Here is a 21,497-nt window from a genome sequence, read left to right on the forward strand (position 1 = left end):
GTCACCCCCTTGTTCCTAAAAGTAATACATGGCTGTCATATTGTCTGTTCGGAAAAGAACAACCTTGCCTATCAGGTGAGGTAGGGAAGCCTTCAACAGTAGGTGAACGGCTAGAAGTTCCAGGTAGTTGATGAGGAGGTCCTGGTGCTTGGCTTTCCGCTGACCCTGGACAATCAGATCTTGTAAGTGAACGCCCACCACCCAGTAAGGGAGGGGTCTGTTGTAACAATTCTCTGGGAACCGGGTCGAGGAAAGGCCGCCCCTGTAATAGGTTGATGGTGTTTCATCACTACAGAGAGTGGTTAGTGTGGCGGTCAATCAACACTTGATCATCCCAATGGCCCTCTGCATAATTCCACTCTTGCGCGAAGCAATCTTGCAACAGATGCATGTGAAGCTTGGCATGAGGTAATATGGCAATGCAGGAGGTTATGATGGCTGGGAGGCTCATGACTGTTCTGATTGTGAGTTGTTGATTTGGTTGGAACAAAGGGAGCAGTACCTGAAAGGATTGGATCCTCACAGAATTTGGACAGGCTATGTTTACCTCCAAGTTGTGGGACCACTCTTTTTGGGGTATTAAGAAGTATAGTGGGTACACTCCTGTGCCTTGTTGATGGTGGGAGATGGGTTCCTTAGCCCCTTTGAGGAGGAGCACTTTGACCTCCTCCTTGAGTAGCCTTTGGTGTTCTGGTGAGAGTCTGTTTACGAGGTAGAATGGTGGGAGGAGTGGAAGTAAGCTCCAGACAACCATATTGGATAATACCCATCATCCACTGGTCTGAAGTGACTGTTTACCATGTCGAAAAGCAGCCTTGTAGGTGCCCCCTGACCGGTGCTGTGTGGTGGGGGAGGGGGTGGGAGCTAATCAGGATTTGGTGGCAGGCATAGCTCCTTTTGGTGAGCTTCCCCTGCAGGACCTTCTAAAATAACCCCTAGGGGAGGATTGCTGGCCCTGGTTGCGCAGTTAAGATGTGGAGTCTTCAAGGGAGGTGATCTTTGAGCCTCTACAGTAAGGAATGCGGCAAAAGAGGGTGTCTGAAGTGCCCCCATCGCTTATGCAGTTGCCTATATTATTTTCCTTCTCCGTGATGCTGACCATCAGAAAGCATGTTCAGCAGGTTCTGCTGAACTTCCGACTTAGAGCTAGAGATACGGTGCCAGGCGTGTCTGCGTAGCAGAAAACTGGAATTTACACCCCTGGCAGCGGTGTCTGCTGCATCTAGAGCACAGCTTATAGAGTTGTTCGATATCTGCTTGCTTTCAGAAACCATCTTTTGCTCCACTTGGTGCACGTTGGCACAGTCATATCTTGCTAGAAGGCCAACAGAATTCGCTATACACCATTGGTTGCCACCCTTTTCCCTGCTGCATCTATTTGTTTACTTTTTATTTCTGATGGTGGGGCATCCCAGCTAGCCTGGGAGTTGGCTCGCTCACAGGCAATAATGCGTTACAACAAACAAATGATGGACGGAATGCTGACAATGCAGACATTCTCCCCCAGTCAAGAGATCTGGGTTAAATCCATCGTTCTTTTGCCCACTACACCACCCCAGTTTAGACATGGCCATATGCAAATCAGTCTTGACCCTGTGCCTCATGGGAACAGTCCAACCCGAACTGCCAAGCCATGTCTTCCCTGGACCGGAATCAAGCATCCTAGGACCGGTTTCTGGCTATCAGCCGTCATCAGCCAGGATAGCTTGACTCCAGTGGCGTAGTGAGCACGGGTCCCACGTCTGGGAATACCCATCCCACTTAGGGCGAAAAGCGTTACAACAAACAAATGATGGACGGAATGCTGACAATGCAGACATTCTCCCCCAGTCAAGAGATCTGGGTTAAATCCATCGTTCTTTTGCCCACTACACCACCCCAGTTTAGACATGGCCATATGCAAATCAGTCTTGACCCTGTGCCTCATGGGAACAGTCCAACCCGAACTGCCAAGCCATGTCTTCCCTGGACCGGAATCAAGCATCCTAGGACCGGTTTCTGGCTATCAGCCGTCATCAGCCAGGATAGCTTGACTCCAGTGGTGTAGTGAGCACGGGTCCCACGTCTGGGAATACCCATCCCACTTAGGGCGAAAAGCGTTACAACAAACAAATGATGGACGGAATGCTGACAATGCAGACATTCTCCCCCAGTCAAGAGATCTGGGTTAAATCCATTGTTCTTTTGCCCACTACACCACCCCAGTTTAGACATGGCCATATGCAAATCAGTCTTGACTGGGGGAGAATGTCTGCATTGTCAGCATTCCGTCCATCATTTGTTTGTTGTAACGCTTTTCGCCCTAAGTGGGATGGGTATTCCCAGACGTGGGACCCGTGCTCACTACGCCACTGGAGTCAAGCTATCCTGGCTGATGACGGCTGATAGCCAGAAACCGGTCCTAGGATGCTTGATTCCGGTCCAGGGAAGACATGGCTTGGCAGTTCGGGCTGGACTGTTCCCAGGAGGCACAGGGTCAAGACTGATTTGCATATGGCCATGTCTGAACTGGGGTGGTGTAGTGGGCAAAAGAACGATGGATTTAACCCAGATCTCTTGACTGGGGGAGAATGTCTGCATTGTCAGCATTCCGTCCATCATTTGTTTGTTGTAACGCTTTTCGCCCTAAGTGGGATGGGTATTCCCAGACGTGGGACCCGTGCTCACTACGCCACTGGAGTCAAGCTATCCTGGCTGATGACGGCTGATAGCCAGAAACCGGTCCTAGGATGCTTGATTCCGGTCCAGGGAAGACATGGCTTGGCAGTTCGGGCTGGACTGTTCCCAGGAGGCACAGGGTCAAGACTGATTTGCATATGGCCATGTCTGAACTGGGGTGGTGTAGTGGGCAAAAGAACGATGGATTTAACCCAGATCTCTTGACTGGGGGAGAATGTCTGCATTGTCAGCATTCCGTCCATCATTTGTTTGTTGTAACACAGGCAATGATGGCCACCAGAGAGTCGGGCGGGAGCTGACTGCGTACATAGATGGGTCGGACGGGGAGGCTTTATATTTTTATCCACCCTAGGTGTTATAACACTAGCTTTGACAGGAACTTTAAAAATTTCAGGAGTGTCATGTAGTATGTTCTTAAGCATCGAGAGGTGTTGAGTGGAGCGTTGAGTGAAGTAGAGTGTTTCAAAGAAGAAGTTCTCCTCTAAAGGCTCAGTGTGGACTTCCCCCTTTTGAAAGGAGGAGGCCCTACTAATGAGTTCCTGATAGGATGTAGAAACATACAGAGGGGAGGGACGGTTGAGGTCTGTGTCCCCTGTTGGGTCTACATCGTAGGAGTCCCATGGGTCACCATGCGGAGGAGTGTCAAATATGTTATCAACCTGACCCGTGAGTGTGGAGATTTCGGAGGTGTGATGTCAAGAGGGTCCCCTGGAGAAGCATGCGGGAGGACGAAGGCTGAGGAACAGGGTGAGGAGATGGATGTGCATGGGGGTGATGGGCAGGTAGCTTTATCTGCTTTCTTGCATAGTTTTGCTGGAATTGAAATGTCCAAGGACGGCTGACGTTTTGGCGGTGTGGCAGCAGGCCCCAAAGGGAATGAAAGGATGAGGCCTGTGTGGGGGTGGATGACTAGATGTTTCTACCCTGATTCAAGCTCCTCCTGTAGTTTATGGAGAATCGTCTGGACTGTGCCGGTGTCAGACCAGCTGGTCAACGTAGAGGCAGGACGTCCAAAGTGGTTTGTCAGTGCCGACCATGGCCCAAAGGCAGTGGTGGTCTGACAGCTTATCTCTGGTGCTCGAGGGTGCCCTTTAGCTGAAGGCTGCTCGGATTGAGGGCGGTGTAGGAGGTGGAGGGGGTGCTGTATTCATGAACTGCTGTGCAGGCAGAAGGTCCTCGATCTCCAGGTCAGAGCCAGAACTCTCTTCAGGGAAGAAAGCCTCTTCATCTGAAGCAGACTGTAGTGGATGATGTTCGTATGATGTTCCCCCTCGATGTCCTTGGGACTAAAAAGGACTGGGGGGTCATCTCCACCCCTACGCAATATCTCGAGTCGACGAGCACGAAGGTCGCAAAATGTCTTCTTGGAGCAAATGGATTCCGTTGTGTTCTGGTGACAGGCACAGATAGTAGACTTGATGGAGATTGGTCTGAAAATATTACGCGTGGCGGCAAAGACAGTACCAGAATGGAGTCCATTCCGTCAACGTCTAAGCATGGTGGAGACACGCAATGCAGAGACGGGAGGAAGCTGTGAAGGGCAAAGTCAGGTGGGGTCGCGGTCGAGCGAAGTAATCAAACATCGGCCTAAGACAGAAAGAAAGGGAGATGAGATTGTAGTAAAGTACAGAGAGATGGAAGGAGCCGTGTAAACCAAAAAGAGCACCACAACGGTGTCGACCCGAACACAGTAGCACACACCTTAACAAAAAGGCGGAAAGAAAATGATCTAACAATGAATTAGATGACCATGCGCATTGTCACCACCTCTGGACACAAAATACTTCTTTGAAGAAAAACAGCTTGCACACATCCGGGCCCATTACTAGATGGCAGGAGTATTTACAGCATTTGTATATACAGCCACACATGCCTCGAACATTAGATGTAACTCACACTGAGACATTGTTTTGATATGCTATTACCTCCTCCAGACTTTAAGGATCAGTGTTCCAATTTATGGCAGAAAGGAAATCATGCATTCATTAAATGTAAAAGAGGCCTAAGAAACACCACACTCAACTTGCAAATTCTGTAATGTCCCGTAAGTGACTCACTTTGAAACTTAATACCGAAAGTTAGAATAAAGTGCATCTAATAATCCTAACTAATGTTAGAAATAAACACTCCTTACTAAGCAGTAGTCAATGTCAATTAAGTGTTTGTTGGCTCTATATTTACTTTTGCCACACTACTCTCTCTACTGAAAGGCAAGTCAGATGGGGAGGAGAAAGGTAGACTGGAAAGGCTAAAAATATTGTTAATTGCTGCACTAACTCTTCTTTTAAAAAGTAAGCACAAGTTACATTTTCCCTTCTTACAGATGTCTCACAAAGTGCCTCATCCAATCCTTTTCCCCTTCTATTTAATCCTCTTCTCCTGCAAACTGCAGCCTCCAGAATCCACTCAGTTATGTGCTGTATGCAGCTTTGTAGAGTGTACTATTGCAGAGATGGTATCCTGGTGCTGAGCAGGTGAGTATAGCCAATCTAGGGTCTAGTGGGAAATAGTACAGAATTTAAGAAGCGAGGCGGAGGCTCTTCTATGTAGCGGCAGGTCATAACACCCTTTAGGAGTGATGTAGCAGAATGTTACGGGATGTCTACATGCAAGAGTCTGGATAAGTGGAGGTGCCTGGAAGGTTTGTGAAAGCAGATGCGATTGTTGAGATACGCTGGGGCAGTGTTAAGTAGTACCATGAAAGTGTGGGTGAGGAGTCTGAATTGTACTCCTTATGTGTATGGGAGCCAATTGAGCTCATTCATGTGTGATGTAACTGTGGCATTGAAAGATGAGAGTGATTCTAGTCCCAGAGTTCGAACTTCAGTTGAGATTTTTGTTGATGTTGTTTCCATAGTCCACCTTGCTTGTAACAAGGGCATTTGTGACTGTTTTGCCGCTACCGTTTGGGAGCCATTTGAAAATCTTCTTCTGCATCTTCAGGGTATGAAACATGAGATAAGGCAGCGTCGACTTGGAAGGTCATGTCAAGTTTGCTGTCAATGACGATCCTAGGTTTTTGTTGGGGTGGGTGGCGGTCCTAGCTCTGTTGGCCACAAGGTGCAACCCATGGTAAGGGCTCTTCCCGAAGATGACAATGTTGGTCTTGTTGGCATTCAGATTCGGAGAGCTGGTCTACATCCAGCGATTGATTTCAGTCATGCAAGCACTGAACTTTATCTTGGTACTGGGCTTTCTTGTCCTTGAAAAAGAGAATGGGTTGTGTGGTCAGCATAGGAGAGGACGCTGATGTCGTGAGAGAGGATTATGCTGGCTAGATGGATCACATGTGTGTGTCAAAAAGGCTCAGTGAAGATACTTGCGGAACTCTGCGGATGAGGCTGCTGGCATCCGAGGTGTATGGTCCCAGTCAGTCAGCCTGGCTCCTTCCAGTCTGGAAGGTGCAGATCCATCAGAGTGCGTGTCCATGGATTCCAACATCATGTAGGTGTTGAATAGGTAAGGTTTGGGAAACCATGTCACACGTTGCAGAGAGATGAATCACAGAAGCCACAACTTACTCTCAACCATCTCTTGAGACTGGGTTTGTTCTCTCTAGCCATAGCCATCATCCATTTATGCATATCACGCCTATTTAAAAGGTATTATGCTCCTTTTTACACCTTTATGTTGGTTACAGGTTTCTCCTTTGTAATAAATACACCCCAGACCTAGGTTCAGACTCTTTGCATCTCTTACAAAGTCATTCTTTCGTAGGCCCTCCATCACACTCTAAAGACTTGGCATCCTGTTCCCTGTATATCCTAAGCTTCCATACAACTTTATAAACTGGTACTAAACTTTCTCCAAAAGTGTTAGTGTAACTCTAACCCATGATGGGATCAGGGGATCCAGGACAAAACTACCTGAGCACCTCTTGTAGGGATGCCAGCCAACAACTTAAGGATGGAACCTACTTTCACAGTAAGCCATTATCTGCTAGTTGCACAGACCGGTGCTGGAGGACCACCAAATCTGCTGCTGCATGACTGGAGCTCAATTCCACACTCTACACAGCCAGTCACTGTCCAGGGTCCCTTGGACTCCCAGAACAAGTGATTGATATTAAAGCATTATCATACACCACATTGTATGCATCGCACTCACCCTGCTCCTTCTTACCTGCAGGCAAAGAAATTGCTTGACCATGATCTAAACCTCTTTGCAGCTCATCTTCCATCAAGAACAGCTGGGCTTCTGTATGTAGACCAGAGCTTGAGACCACCAGCTTCATCGGGTCAGTGGCAGTTTAAAAAGACCATTTTTGATTTGCGACTTCATAGCGTTATTTTTGACTGGACCCAAACAACATTCAGGTGTTTCTTCTGTTTACCCCATTGTTTCTCCCTCTGCTCAAGCATTCTCAACATTAGGTCTTGCAGATGGCATAACTGTACTGTAAGTAGACAGCAACTAGGAGCTTCACAGAAGCTTAGCCATCCAAACGTCTGGCTAGCTGTACATTCCCAATTGCAGTATGCAAAATTCAATTCCTCTTGCACAATGTTCTACTGGGCTTCACTTATCGGGAATGGCCTTGTAGTTCACGGAGTCAAACAAAGGAGATGATCCAAACCACTTGGTAAGACTTCTAAACTCTGACTATCCTCTTCGTTCCCCTTAAACATCAACACAACATTTGGGCGTATACTTGAATCTAAGGCACAATAATTGAACATTAATAATCTATTTTCTGATCGTTATCTTGTTTCCTTGTGACTATGGGATTTTATACAGCATCGAAGAAAAGCCTGCGGATTCTAGTACACTTGAGAACAAGTTGATGGGTAAAGATGGAAAGAAGTTGAGTGTTACGCCTGAAGAGGCCTTTGATGTGTCAACATGTTCTGTATTTCTTCGACGAAATATGGACTTCATGCAGGAGGGTGGCAGACAACATGTTTAGCTCTTCCGAATAACTCCAACAATCAATATTTACTTGTTTTACAGAGACGTTCCACAGCTCAGTCTCTTTTCCTCCTATTGTAAACTAAAGCAAAATGATTGCAGATTCATTGCCTACCTCTACCAATCTATTTGCTACCGCACTGCCTACAAAGACATTTCTTCTCGCATCAAACCACACCAAGTGTAATTCTACATATGCAGATTAATTCTCTACCTATCGCCAAGTGGGACCTCATTTTCCACCCTTTCAGTCCCTTTAGATCCGCCTACCCCAAGTAAAGAAGGAACCATTGCAGATGCACAGTACTAGTTAATGGAATGGAAGATGCACAGTAAAGGCGGACTCACATTCTGCAGGACACTGGCTGATTGGACAGTATTAAGCTAAGCAGCATTTGCAGATAATTAGCAGACAAAGCCAATATTAGATAGCTGTAGCTGATCTCATTAAACAAAACACCACTAAAGGATGTGATGAACTGTGAATAGTATCGGCTGAACGGGCAAATCCTGCCCAGCTGCTACTAAAAGGAACTGACTAATTGACCAATTACTACCTTCTAGAGGCTAATGATTGTACAATACTGATTAATTGGCCAAATGATTATGCAGAGCAGACTGAGGGGTAAACAGAAGACAGCAATAATGATGTTTGACGCTACTGTGCACTGTTGACTGGGAAGACTATTACTCTACAGTACCGGCTGATTGTGGAGACTACGGCTCAGGACAAGCTATTGGGGTAACTACTAAGGTGTCAAACAGTTGCTGTGGCATGATTGGGTAACTAATGCATGGTACTAGGAAGGGGCAGCCAAGAATGCTCTATTGGATGCTATTACATGATGGGCTGACAACGTCACAGAATGGGGTGTATAGCACTTGTTTAAAAGGATGTGGATAAGGTACAGTTTTGCCTCACAAACTAAAGAGTATTACTGCTTAGAGGATATAGTACAATATTGGTTGATGGCAGTGGATCACTCACAATACACTGCTGATGAGAGGTCATTAACATCTCCAATTCACTGTATGGGGTCATCATGGTTATATTAACTGGCGAGTTGGGTTATGCTTTCAGTAGTTCTCATATGTACAAAATGTTATGAATTTCTAATTAAAGTGAAACTAACAACAAAAAAGGTAAGTTAACATGTTACAGTAATAATTATTTCAGTCCAACATTGGTCTCACTCTACCAGGATGCACCATTAATGTAATAAATGGTAAACAGTGTGGAAATTACCGAATAGAGGTATCGTTGGTTAAACTGCTGCATAGCACCCTGTAGTTGATTACGTTGAGACTGCCACTGTTCAAAATTCCTGACTGACTCCATTGTTGGCCGTTGCCAAGTTGTTGTCCTGGTATTATGGTCCACGTAATAAACTCTGCCGCGATCATCCACTCTACGTTCCCACCTAACAAAAAAACATCCATTCAATAGTGGTTCAATGGCAAAATATTATCCTTGCCCAAGTAGGCCAAACCTAAGCAGCATATCACAAGGAGTCTGTCAACAACAATGCATTGTGAAGAAATTATTTACCTACATGATTTTCTTCAACATCTTTTAATATTTTTAATGTCGTTAATAACGTACGTTTTCTTGACGTGTTTTGACATTTTCAACCTTCCCTGATGCAAGGTTGGCCAAAAATGCCTTTCAACTACATGACTTAGCGGGGTCTGAGTGCTCTACTACCTGGAAGTCTTTAAACAGAGTGAACAATATAAAACCCTCTTTTCTACTTGCTCCTTTGAACTTTGCTCTTAGGTTTTGATTTTTAACACCTTTAAAAAAAGACCCTTATTCATCCTGAGACACAAATGCAAAAACTAAATAATAATAAAGTGTGTGCACACACACATTACACAGTGACAGTCGTCACTGTATTGAAATTGAGTTTGTGTACTTCCAGTTAGGTCAGATTTTACATCAAGAGTCTTTGTTTCGCTAGAACCTTTGGTGTCACTTGACAAATCTACATGAAACTATCCCCAAAAAGTTCAGCCACCTCAGCTTCTTCAATCAAGTGGGGTAAAAGCAAAGAAAAAAAAAAAAAAGAAGAGGAGTGGGGCATCAAACATTAGACTTCCAATATTAATTCCCATAGGAAATTTGCTCTCCTATAGAGAGAAAATGGCTCAACGGAATTACAACAAATCTGGCTAAAAGTGTGAACTTTACCTAGACTTGGATGGACTTGAAGGAATAAAAAGTTAGGCATATCTGGACTGTTGGTGTCCAAACAGACTCCGATAGGCCAATTTAAAGGAGACTAGTCAATCTTCCTTGGCTGGCAACAACACTAACAATATGCAGTGGCTGCCATTACAGGATGCAGTCCCTGTGTCTTGATAATTAAAGAAATTATATAAGGAGGCAGGGCGAACACTCCCTAACCCCTAGGGGCGAGTCTGGGGGACCCAAGGGGACCCCCGTTTGATTGGATAGCCACAACTTGTTGAGGCAGCTATTACAGGACACAGGGCCATGGAACCCTACTGGAATACACTACAGTGAAAGCCTGCTTTAGAGAGTCACAAAAAGGAGGTCCTAAGCAATGCATGATGGCGGTTCAAGTTAGTTAGTTCGCTAACCTAGAACTGGCAAATTTCAGTGGTTAGTGCTTGTTTTTTTTTTTTTAACATTAGTTCATATCTCTTTAGAACAACTAACTATAAAGTCTCTTAAACTGAGATTTTTCAGGGAATAAATATAGCATTTAGTACCTACAGCTTCTTTGCAAATTCAACGTGTGCTTAACAAATGATGCTTAATTGTGTGCAGGGGAGTCTCCTTTATTAAGATTAAGTACAGTCCAATAATGCACTTTTGGTGAATATACATTACCCAACTTATAAGTTGACATGTCTATATAGCATAACAGCACTTTGTATATGCATACACATACTCACACCAAGTTTGAGGACATCGACACGATTTATTCAATCAAAAAAGTGCATACAACTTCTGATGACTAGTCTGCTACAGGTAAAAGCATAACAATGTAAAATACTTTAAATAGGCTAACTTGTAGCAAAACGTGTTTACTTACAAGGGTTCTTTGGAGTAGGTATTCTTTCATACATTTTTATACTAAATTGAATCTATTGGCATCACAAGGTAGAGCACTGCAGCTTACTATACAGGTTGAGAATCCCCAACATCAGTGTAGGTTTTTTTTCTGGAGAAAGAAACAATACTGACAACATGTCATACACTAAGATTCATATTATAATTCTATGTGAACTGGTTGCTACATTATTACAATCGCTTTTCCAAGGTTTTCAAACTGAAGGTGCCTAGATGCAGTATTCTTTAATGTTAGAGACAACTATGCCCCATGCTACAGAAGAAAAACAGCAGCTGGAGTCAACAATGACGACCAACCGTGGACACAACAGGCGCAGTCATATCATGACAGTGGTACTATTAATATGAACCAGATACACTAACACGGACCTTCCTGGATAGGAATATATTAAAATATTTGCCTTGTGTGTCTAAAGATGAGAGCAAAACTTACAAGTACAAGGATAAAAGAACCCGGGCTGAGTGAGCATCTGTACGTTCCAATGCAAGATTTATTGACCTTGTACGAGTTCATAGGAGGGGGGGGGGGGGGAGTAATTTCTGCGAAAGGATCCAACAGAAAAAATGTAGACATTATGAGCCTTAGAAAGAGGCAAGATTGCTGTAAGGACTGTTTGCATCTCCAAATGTTTCAAAGCACAGGACTGAAAGTCCAATTTTAAGATCTAGTGTCTTGAAGATATAAAAGCGTAGAAGCACATATGATAGAAAAGGGAGACGGTAAGGAGATAGTAAGATGAGCAACAGTACAAACTGATCTGGCTGTGCAGTGGAGATTTAGGGTGTGGATCTTAAATGGGCCACTGCTTTATTTCTCGAGTTAATGATATACATGTGTTAATCGCAGTGGCACTCAAGGCAATCGGCTCTGTCCTTAACATAACGAGAAAGGTTTCTAATCGGGTCAACATTCAATGTCATGAGGCAACAGCGCCAGACAGAGAAAACCAAAAGGAAATGCCATAAGCGAAATCCATAACACGGGTAACACATGGGCGGGATGCACATCTATCTTCTGTAGGAAGAGGTCTACTGCCACAGGTCATTAAACATATGATGCGAAGGAAAGGATATAGGAGAACCATGCTTCCTTAAGCCTATTATATTAACTACTATTATAACCATTAGTATTGAAGATTTTATGCAGCACAGCTGTGCCAGGTAGATAACAATCTGTGCTATTACTTTAAGGTAGTCAATACCAACCACAGAAAAGACTGCATCACAATGGCAGTTGATCCTTCAGTGATTTTTAGGTCTGGTATTAGCAAAGACTTTAGTTTTACTGAAATGATATGTATAATATACCTACTTATTGGGGCTTTCAGTCACCGTTCTATGTCCACTGGTCTGTCATTTTGTCATATACATTTTTCTTTTAGCCACTACATCATACAGCATAGGGTTGTGGATCAACCAACTTCAGCAATTGGCTAATTTCACAGTGAATGTCAACCTCCTACCCTGTCCCAAGGAGCATAACACAAAAACTAGTTCTCTTAACCCCATAACTGCTGGGTCTCACACTCCCGCCCCCTTCCCCTTGAGTGTGGAGTCCTTTTTTGGCTATTTGGGAATGCCCAGGCTCCAAAACTGCTAAATTTGTGTCCTTTTTTCCCCTAAGATCCTGGGGATTCTAAAAGTAACCAGGGTCTGTGGATTCCCTTTGAGGGGACAGGGAAAATAGGCAAAATATAGCTACATTTTGAGTTGGTGTTTTTTTAAATAGGAAAAATGTGCTCGATAAGTGTGTTTTTTCTCCTAAAAATAGCATCAACAAACTGTTCTCTCTGCTAAAGTCATTGTCTTCCCAGCTTTCAGAAATACGCACAGCTGAATAAAAAATAAAAAAAAATGGCCAGAGTTTTGTAATTTTTCAAAGAGGCAGCCCATTTTTCCTATTTTTTGTGCTCTAAACCTACTTATAGGTTGTGGGGGAAACAAGCGCAAACCCCTTTGGTGATCCAGTAAAGCTATAGATTTCTGAAAAGTAGACAACGTTCTGAATTCAGCAAGGGAGCATATATGTAGATACCGCAAGGTTTTCCCACAGAAACGTACTTAAAATAAAGAAATACTTTAAACGACTAGGAAAAACGACCATGTGCGACTATCTTTTCTTCTGTAACTATTTTGTCACAATTGTCGATTTCCAAAAGCAATATACTATTTCGTCCACTAGACACTGCTAAACTGCGGGGATATAGAGGTTTTGTAGGTTATCCTAGAATTCAAGGTACCTAGACCCAACAACTAAACTGCACCATATAATAGTTTTTCATAGTGTACGAAGTACAGACCAACTAATATAGTGAAATAAACAAAGTGAAAAATGGGTATCAAGGGAACCTCCATATTTCTGAAATGGGCACAAGGTGAGGAGTTTAGCAGCACTGGTTAGATGTACATTTCTGAATTTGTGTCTGCCGATACTAGCTTTGTGTTTAGAGGCCATTTTTCAAAATGTCTTTACACACTGGCTTACATTTGGAAGGCATAAATGCAATGAAATCTAATTGGTAAAAACAACTTTCTACTGTTCTACCCTCCCACGTCTTCCAAAAGAAATGGTACCTTACCTGTGTAAGTAGACCTAGTGCTTTCAACAGGAAATGTCCCAAAGCGCATCATAGATGCATCACATTTTTCCACCCAAAATAGACCCCTATTTCGCAAAGTGGGTAGCTGTGGATTTTGGGCCCTTGATCAGCCAGCACCGATGGAAACCTAGCTAACCTGCACTTTTTTAAAAACCATACACCTGGGGGTATACAGCGTGGGGTGACTAGCATGGCTCTTGCCAGGATTATGTACTCAAAATCCAGTGCAAACCCAAACCTCAAAATTTGACAAGAAAAATACATTATCCTCACATTTCTGTGAGGAAAACTTCTGAAATCTGTGGAGACCCACAAATTTCCCCCCCCCCCCCCCCCCCCCCAAAGCGTCTCTAAAACAATAGTACCTTACTTGTGTGAGCGGGGCAAGAGACCTTGATATAAAAGGTCCTACAGAGCTAAGTGGAGAGATTAGCAATAGGGGTAGCTGTGGGATTGGGGGCTATGCTCAGCCATCACCCATTTTGGTCACCAGGGGGGTGTAGGACATTAGCTTGTATTCCAATATGCAATGACCCCAAAAAATTGATCAATTGAGAACTCTGCAAAGATCTCTGTTAGCTGATGAGAAATGTGAAGCACATTGAGGGTCAGATCAAGTGTCAAGACAATCATTCTGCAGATTCAGTGGTCAGGTTTTAAACACTAAATGTTTCGACTGAGCACACTATTGTAATAGAAGTAGTGACAGTCCATGATGTGTCTGCACATACAACGGAAGAGATCAGGAATATGCAAGATGATGCAGGTCAGGAGAAAAAGCAGGAATTGCAAGAAAAATTAAGTGGACGTGAGTGAATACGGAAAACAGTTGTGCTGCCAAATTATTTATTGTTACAAATAGTCATGTTATTTCACAGGAACAACCATTCAGGCAGAGATGCAATAAGTACTAATTTTCAGAGATTATGGTGTGATGACATTTGCTCACAATGATTGGTTTTCCAGAAAAAAATGGGGAAAGGAACTGTGGTCATGGTAAGTCATTCCCTTTGATCTTATCGACGAGTTTTACAGTTGTAGAGTGACTTTATAGGGATGGCACTATGCAGGGGATACAGAGATGTATTGACAGTAATGCACAAGTTACTTACCTTCGGTAACAATATATCTGTAAGAAACATTAGTTATAGATTGTCTATCTTAGAATTACCCCCAGGCATCAGACTAGATCCAGAATTTTTTTTCGTCAGCAGTACCTCTGCACCTCGGAAGGTGGCGTCGGTCGGCTCCGCGTTAGTCGCTGTGGTCGCCGGGATGACGTTGCAGCAGCTACTTAGACACCGCCCTCGCACGCTGACGTCAGTTCTGTACACGACTTTCCGCGCCAGAAACGCAGAGCCATGCAAGACACGGACCATTGGTGCACAAAACTAGGGCCCTAAAAGGATGTCCTTAACCCTAGAAATCAGTTCACAGAAAGGGGAGGATGGGTGGGGCAATAAAGAATCTATAACTAACTAAGGTTTCATACAGATATATCGTTACCGAAGGTAAGTAACTTGTGCATCTGAAAGAAACAGGGTAGTTATAGATTCCTCACCTTAGAATAGATACCACAGCACTACCAACCCCAGTGGTGGGTCTGCGAACCAAGATCACAACAGGAAGTCCTGGAGAACAGAACGGCCAAAGAAGACATCTCTCCGGACTTGGCTGTCCAGGCAGTAGTGTTTGGTGAACATGTGCAGCGATACCCACATGACCGCAGGACAGATGTCATTCAGAGGCACTCCTCTTCCCAAGGCCGTAGTGGCTGCCGTCGTCCTGGTGGAGTGAGCGCATAGCCCCACTGGAGGCTCCTTTTTAGCTAGAGAGTAACAAGCCTTAATACACAACACTCATCTAGAAATGGTGCGCTCATGTACAGCCCGACCCTTCTTTGCACCCAAGTAGCCAACAAAAAGTTGATCATTCACCCGGAACTGTTTTGTGCGATCCAGATAGAAGAAGAGCGCACGTTTTGGGTCCAGACGGTGGAGCCTCTCATCTTCCTTTGAAGGATGCGGAAAGAAGGTGGGCTAAGTAATGGTCTGTCCGATGTGGAAGGCAGTGACCACCTTAGGAAGAAAGGATGGACGGGTCCGGAGAACCACCTTGTCTGGGTGAACAGACAGGAAAGGAGGTTTCAAGGAAAGAGCCTGGAGCTCACTCACCCTTCTAGCAGAAGTGATGGCTACCAGGAAAGCAGTCTTAAGAGTCAAGAGACGTAAAGGACAGTTATGAAGTGGCTCAAAGGGAGCACACATTAAGTAAGTTAGTACAAGATTCAAGTCCCACTGAGGCATAACGAAAGGAATTGGAGGAAAGAGATGCGTTAAGCCTTTCAAGAAACGGTGAACTACCGGGGACTTGAAAAGAGAAGGCTGATCTGGCAGCCGAAGGAAGACAGAGATGGCTGAAAGGTATCCCTTGATAGTGCCCAGAGTAGAGCCCTGCTGGGCCAAAGAGAGAATGAACAATAGGACCTCAGACAGAGGGGCAGAAAGGGGATCCACAGCCTTTGTTGTGCACCATGCCACAAACTTGTTCCACCTATAGGCATATACCGTCTTTGTGGAGGGATGCCTGGCTGCCAAGATTACGTCACAGACTTCAGGAGGCAGGTCGAAAGACGTAAAGTGCCGCCGCTCAATCTCCACGCAAGGAGGTGGAGACTGGACAGGTTCAGGTGGAGGACCGTCCCCTGCTGCTGCGACAGAAGATCCTCCCGAAAAAAGCAGTCGGATCCGTGGAGCGATGGCCATGTTGAGCAGCTCGGGATACCAGACTCTTCTTCCCCAATCCGGAGCCACAAGAATGATTTGGGCCCTGTCGCGCCTGATCTTTTTCAGCACTCTGGGCAGAAGTGGTATAGGCGGAAAGGCGTACAACAGACCGCAACTCCACTCGGGACGAAAAGCATCACTGAGCGAGTGCCGCCTTGGAAATTCCAACGTGCAGAATTGCTGACATTGCGTGTTCTCTTCGGTAGCGAATAGATCTAACCAAGGCTCTCCCAACTGTAGTAACAGTCCTTCAACCACCTCCGAGTGAAAACGCTATTTGTGATCTATCATGCACCTGCAGCTGAGTTTGTCCGCCCTGGCATTCAGAGAACCTGCCAGGTGCTGAACCACCAAGGAAATGCCTTGAAGTTCCAGCCATGTCCAGAGGCGAAGGGCTTCCTGACATAGGGTCCACGACCCCACCCCACCTTCTTTGTTGCAATAGCACATGGCGGTGGTGTGGTCCGTGAACACCTGCTCTACTTTTCCCCGGACAGAGGGAAGGAATGCCTTCAGTGCAAGACAAATCACCCGGAGCTCCAGAAGGTTGATGTGAAGCTCGGACTCCGCCGGAGACCAGAGGCCTCTGATCTCCGCCTCTCCCACGTGGCCACCCCACAAGGGAGGCATCCGTCACCACAGTGTGGTTGGGTAGGGGAAGCAAGAGGGATCTGCCACTGCCCCAATCCTGGTTCGTGAGCCACCACTGCAGTTGTTGAGCAGTGCCCTCCCAGATCTGAACGTAGTCGGACAGATTCCCCCGATGCTGCGCCAACCGGAACTTCAGGTCCCACTGTAGAGCCCACATATGCCACCTGGCAAGATTGGTCAGCAGGATACAGGCGGTCATGAGGCCCAGTAGCCTCAGGGTCATTCTGACCAAAACCCGGGACAAGGGCTGAAAGTTCGGAATCATAGCATGAATGTCCCGGACTCGCTGTTCGGGAGGATAGACCCAAAACTGTGCCATGTCCAGAACCACTCCGATAAAGAGGAGCTTCTGAGAGGGAATCAGGTGCGACTTCGGTACATTGATGGAGAACCACCGCAGATGCAGGAGGTCGGTCATAGTCTGGAGGTGGGAGACGACTGCCTGGGGCGAGCCCCCTTCAACAGCCAGTCGTCGAGAGAGGGGAACACTGAAATCTCTGATCTGCGCAGATGAGCTGCGACCACCGCCATCACTTTCGTGAACACCTGAGGGGCGCTGGTAAGGCCAAAGGAGAGCACGGTAAACTTAAAATGCGCATGGCCTACCGTGAATCGCAGACAACGCAAGTGGGCCAGCAAGACGGGGATGTGAAAATAAGCATCCTGCAAGTCGAACGCTACCATCCAGTCTTGCGGGTCGATGGCAGACAAGACCTGAGCAAGCATAAACATTTTGAACCTTTGAAGCGATTGACGTCCCTGAGATCCAAGATAGGATGCAGGCCCTTGTCCTTCTTGGGAACCAGAAAGTAGTGGGAGTAGCAACCACGATCTACTTCTGGGACAGGAACTCGCTCGATGGCTTCCTTGGCCAAGAGAGCCGCGACTTCCTGCTGGAAAAGTGCCCGTTGATCCTCCGACATGCGGTGGTAACGAGGTGGCATGGCTGGGGGGGTAGTCTCGGAGGGGGTGGGTGAAGCCCCTTCAGACTATCTGCAAAACACACTAGTCCGAAGTTATGGTGCACCAGTGGGGGAAGTGATGGCGAATCCTGCCGCCCACTGATGGGCCTGAAAGGTCAGACTAGGAGGGTTTGGAGGCTGCTGCGGAACAGGGGGGGTGAGTCCTTGAAGCCCTCTATGGCGTTGTCTGCTTTGTCGCCAAAGAGGCGATGTCCATCAAGGTGTTCCGGACATACCGACGTTGAAATGTTCCTGCCCAGAGAGTCAGCGGTGTCCAGCCCACAACGGATCGTAAACTTCGCTGCATCCATCACTGAGGCAGCACTTGCGCCACTGTATCCCACACGGAGTGCGAATAATGGCCCAAGAGGCATGCAGTGTTTACAGATCGCAGCCCTAAGCTGACGGAATAGAAAAACTTCTTCCCAAGATGGTCCAGCTTCTTTGATTCCCTTTCCGGTGGAGCAGTAGGGAAGGCACTCTTGGAGGTGGAGGCTTGGACCACCAAGCTCTCCGGGGTGGGGTGTTGGGAGAGGAAAGTGGGGCGCCTGGAGCCGGGCGGTGGCATCGGGCGATCATCCTGTCCACAGACCAGGTGCCCAAAAGGATGTCAGTGAGGGCCTCATTAAACGGAAGTAGGGGCTCCGAAGAGCACGCCGCCGGTTGATGCACCTCAGTCAGGAGGTTAGTCCTGACCGCCACCTTAGGAAGCTCGAGGTTGAGAGCCCCTGCCACCCTACGGAACACCACAGCGTATGACGCTCCCTCCTCCGTAGCCACGGTAGGAGGAGACAACATGCCAAGGTCGGGTGAAGTGCCAACACCACTGGCATCCCCCTGTTCCTCTCTCCAGTCCAGTCCAGAACCAAGCTCATCAGTTAAAGGGTCACTTGACCCCTCCCAGTCCTCATCTTCCTCTGGTTGCCACTGTGGTTGGAAAGGTGCCCCAGAAGTGAACAGGGGCACGGAAATCCCACTCCGCGCCGGATCCGACATCGATCGACGACGCCCAGCACGTGTACACGTCAGGAAGGAGGCTGGGTCGATGCCGGATGGGGGGGCGACCCGCATCGTGCATGTTAGCGGTGCCGTTCCGGATCCAGGCCTTGATCCAAGGGGGCCGGAGCCACCGGCAGCGAAGACCTAGGCCCCCCCCCCCAACCGAGTCCGTGGGGCCCAAAGGAGCGCTGGTCGGGTCGGTCCCCCCAAAGATGGCATGCATCGCTTTGTAGAACGTACGAAGCCGGGCGGGGGTCGCTCTGGTCCCGGAAAGGGAGGGAAGCTCGGAGTCGACCCTTCAGGCTCTGCGGGTGGAGCTGCGGGCGTGGCACCACCCGCAAACCTCATCGAGTCGGCTGACCGACGAGGAGAAGGCGAAGAGCGACGATGCTTCTTCAACTTCCTCTTATGCTTCGACTTACCCGACCCAGAGTGCGAAGACTTCGAGCCGCACTGATGGTGGCTCCGCGACCGGTCCCTCGACCACCCTCTCGACCGGGACTACGAACGGCTCGCTGCCGACTGCTGTCGTTCAAGCAGCTTTCGGGACCGCTCCCGCAAAGCCTTTGGCGTCAACAACTGACAGTCAGAGCATGACTTGGGGTCATGGTCGCACTCCAGGCAAAAGAGGCACACACGGTGCGGATCAGTCACCGACATCAGTCGGTCACAGGAACCGCAGGCCTTGAAACAGAGCATCCCTTGTGCACCTGTTCGGAGTCGAAGACTCGAAACAAAACGTCGACAAAAGTCGAGAAAATGTTTGTAAAAAAATTACTGAGGTACCGCTCTTCCCGGACCTGCGCTGACTGGCGCGGAAAAAGAAAGAACTGCCGTCAGCGCGCGAGGGCGGCATCCGAGTAGCTGCCACGACGTCATCTCGGTGAGCACGACGCCGACGACTAACGCGGAGCCGACCGACGCCACCTTCCGACGCACACACTTGTTTGAAGAAAGGTTGGCGAGCCACCCCACCCGTGGATACCCCAAGAATCAGGATACCTACACCAGGGAGCCCAGGTGCACAGGGAAGTAGTAGTGCCGGAAGTGCCCCAAGATGCCAATTGAGGTTTTTGGACGTTAAGCAGCTACAGAGTCTCGTGGACCAGGCTGGTGGAACCAGGACGTGGAATCCAGATGAGAAGAACCTGAAAGTAGAGGGGACAGAGTCCACACCACCAACAGGTAACCAGGAGGCTCAGGATCACAATGCCAGCCCTTGTCTTTGGTTCTTGCTGTAGCACGGTGAGAATGAAGCAGCAGCTTTGGAGCACAGGCGACAATGCAGGACCACAGGAGCCTTACATGAGCTGTCCCTTGCCGGTCGACGAGTACAGGAAGGTCATTGGCCAGCAGGACCACCAACAAGCCTTGGTTATGTGCAAACAACAGATTGTGGGTGAAGATGCTGTGTTGCACACCAGCAAGGTCTGTGAAACTAAGTCAACAAGGGTAAGTCAAGGCCGGCCCTCAGCATGCAGCAAAGCCAGCAGGACTCAATGAAGCCCCCTCGAGGACCCTCTGGCTGCAGGCACAGGAAGTCGCAGGGAAGCCTCAGCAGCACACAGGAGATATAGGCCCACGATGCTGAGGATGCATGAAGGGCACCGTTCTTGGAGCTGTGGGACGCTGGGGCTTCTTGGAGCTTGAAGATCTTTCGTGAAGAGAGCCAACAAGACTTGGCAATGGCAAACCGCCGCGGTGCACAGGGAGGCAGTTTACATCGACTGGAGAGGGATCACAGTCACCCCAGTTGCAGGTAAGACTGGTCATGCCAATGAAAGACCAACAAACCTCCCATGTGTTGTAGAGCCGGGCGAGGTCTGTGGGACAATAGGTTCAGCAAACCAGTTGTCGTAGAGGTGCCTGCAGATACAGGGAAATGACTCCTTCACTTCAGAGGAGATTCCTTTTGGCTGGGATGCAGGCTGAGTCCTCGGTGACTGAGGATGCACGGCCACAGAGTTGGAGAACTTGAAGCACAGGGGCAAAGATGCAGCAGGAATCTTCCCAACGAAGCAGATGCGTCTTTGGTCTTGACTCAAAGTAAAGCAGAGTTCCAGTGTCCACCAACAGAAGAGTCTTTGGACAGTCTTCAGATACCAGTCAGTCGGATCTTGAAGTTGTTGGGACAAATCTAAGGACCTACCCCCAGGGGAGCCCTTAAATAACCCTAAAAAGGTAAAGGACCTCTTCTGTGGTGCCCTGCCTATCGGAGGGGGTCAGGAACGCTACTGAGCTGGCCTACCCAGTTAGAGGCTCCCAAGGGCTAAGATTCAAAATGGCAGAATCAAGTGGCCACCTGGAGGAGCCCTGGGGACATCCCTAGGGAGGAGCTGGGCAGGGGGGTGGACACTCCCCTGTTCTTTGTATAGTTTCACGCAAGAGCAGAAGCCAAGGGCTCCAAGAACTGGCCAAAACTGGTTTATGCAAAGAGAGCACCAAATGTGCCCTTCAATGCAGTCTGGTGGCGCTTGGACGTGCCCCCACCCTACCTAATTCTAAAGGAAAGGTGGTCACACCTCTCCTCAAGGGAAATCCTTTGCTCAGCTTCCCTTGCCCGAGATCAGATCATCAGCAGGAGGGCAGAAAACGGTCTAGCATCAGCAGCAGCACAGGCTGGCAGTCAAAACCTGTAAGGCTACAGAGGTAGGTATTGAGGTCCTCTAAGGAAACCCCGAGTACATTGTATAATGCAATTAACACTTGAATCGGTTAGTTGCATGATTCCAACATGTTTGATAGCAAACATGGTCAGGTACAGGACAGCCATTAGGTAGATGAACATCTCGACTTGCAAGTTTCCAATACA

At 47.4% G+C, this 21,497-nt stretch overlaps 1 protein-coding gene across 2 annotated transcripts in view; it reads right to left on the reverse strand.

Annotated features, from left to right (window-relative positions):
• The window catches only part of WWP1 (WW domain containing E3 ubiquitin protein ligase 1), an 850,740-nt gene that overhangs the window by 531,258 nt on the left and 297,985 nt on the right, over nucleotides 1-21,497 (reverse strand). For both annotated transcript variants that reach the window (XM_085605336.1, XM_085605333.1), the window contains exon 10: nucleotides 8,834-9,008. In XM_085605336.1, coding sequence (XP_085461462.1) covers nucleotides 8,834-9,008 — 175 coding nt within the window. The remainder of the gene's footprint in view (nucleotides 1-8,833; nucleotides 9,009-21,497) is intronic.

This window comes from Triturus cristatus, chromosome 5_1, assembly GCF_964204655.1.
Source record: "Triturus cristatus chromosome 5_1, aTriCri1.1, whole genome shotgun sequence".
Lineage (NCBI taxonomy): Eukaryota > Metazoa > Chordata > Amphibia > Caudata > Salamandridae > Triturus > Triturus cristatus.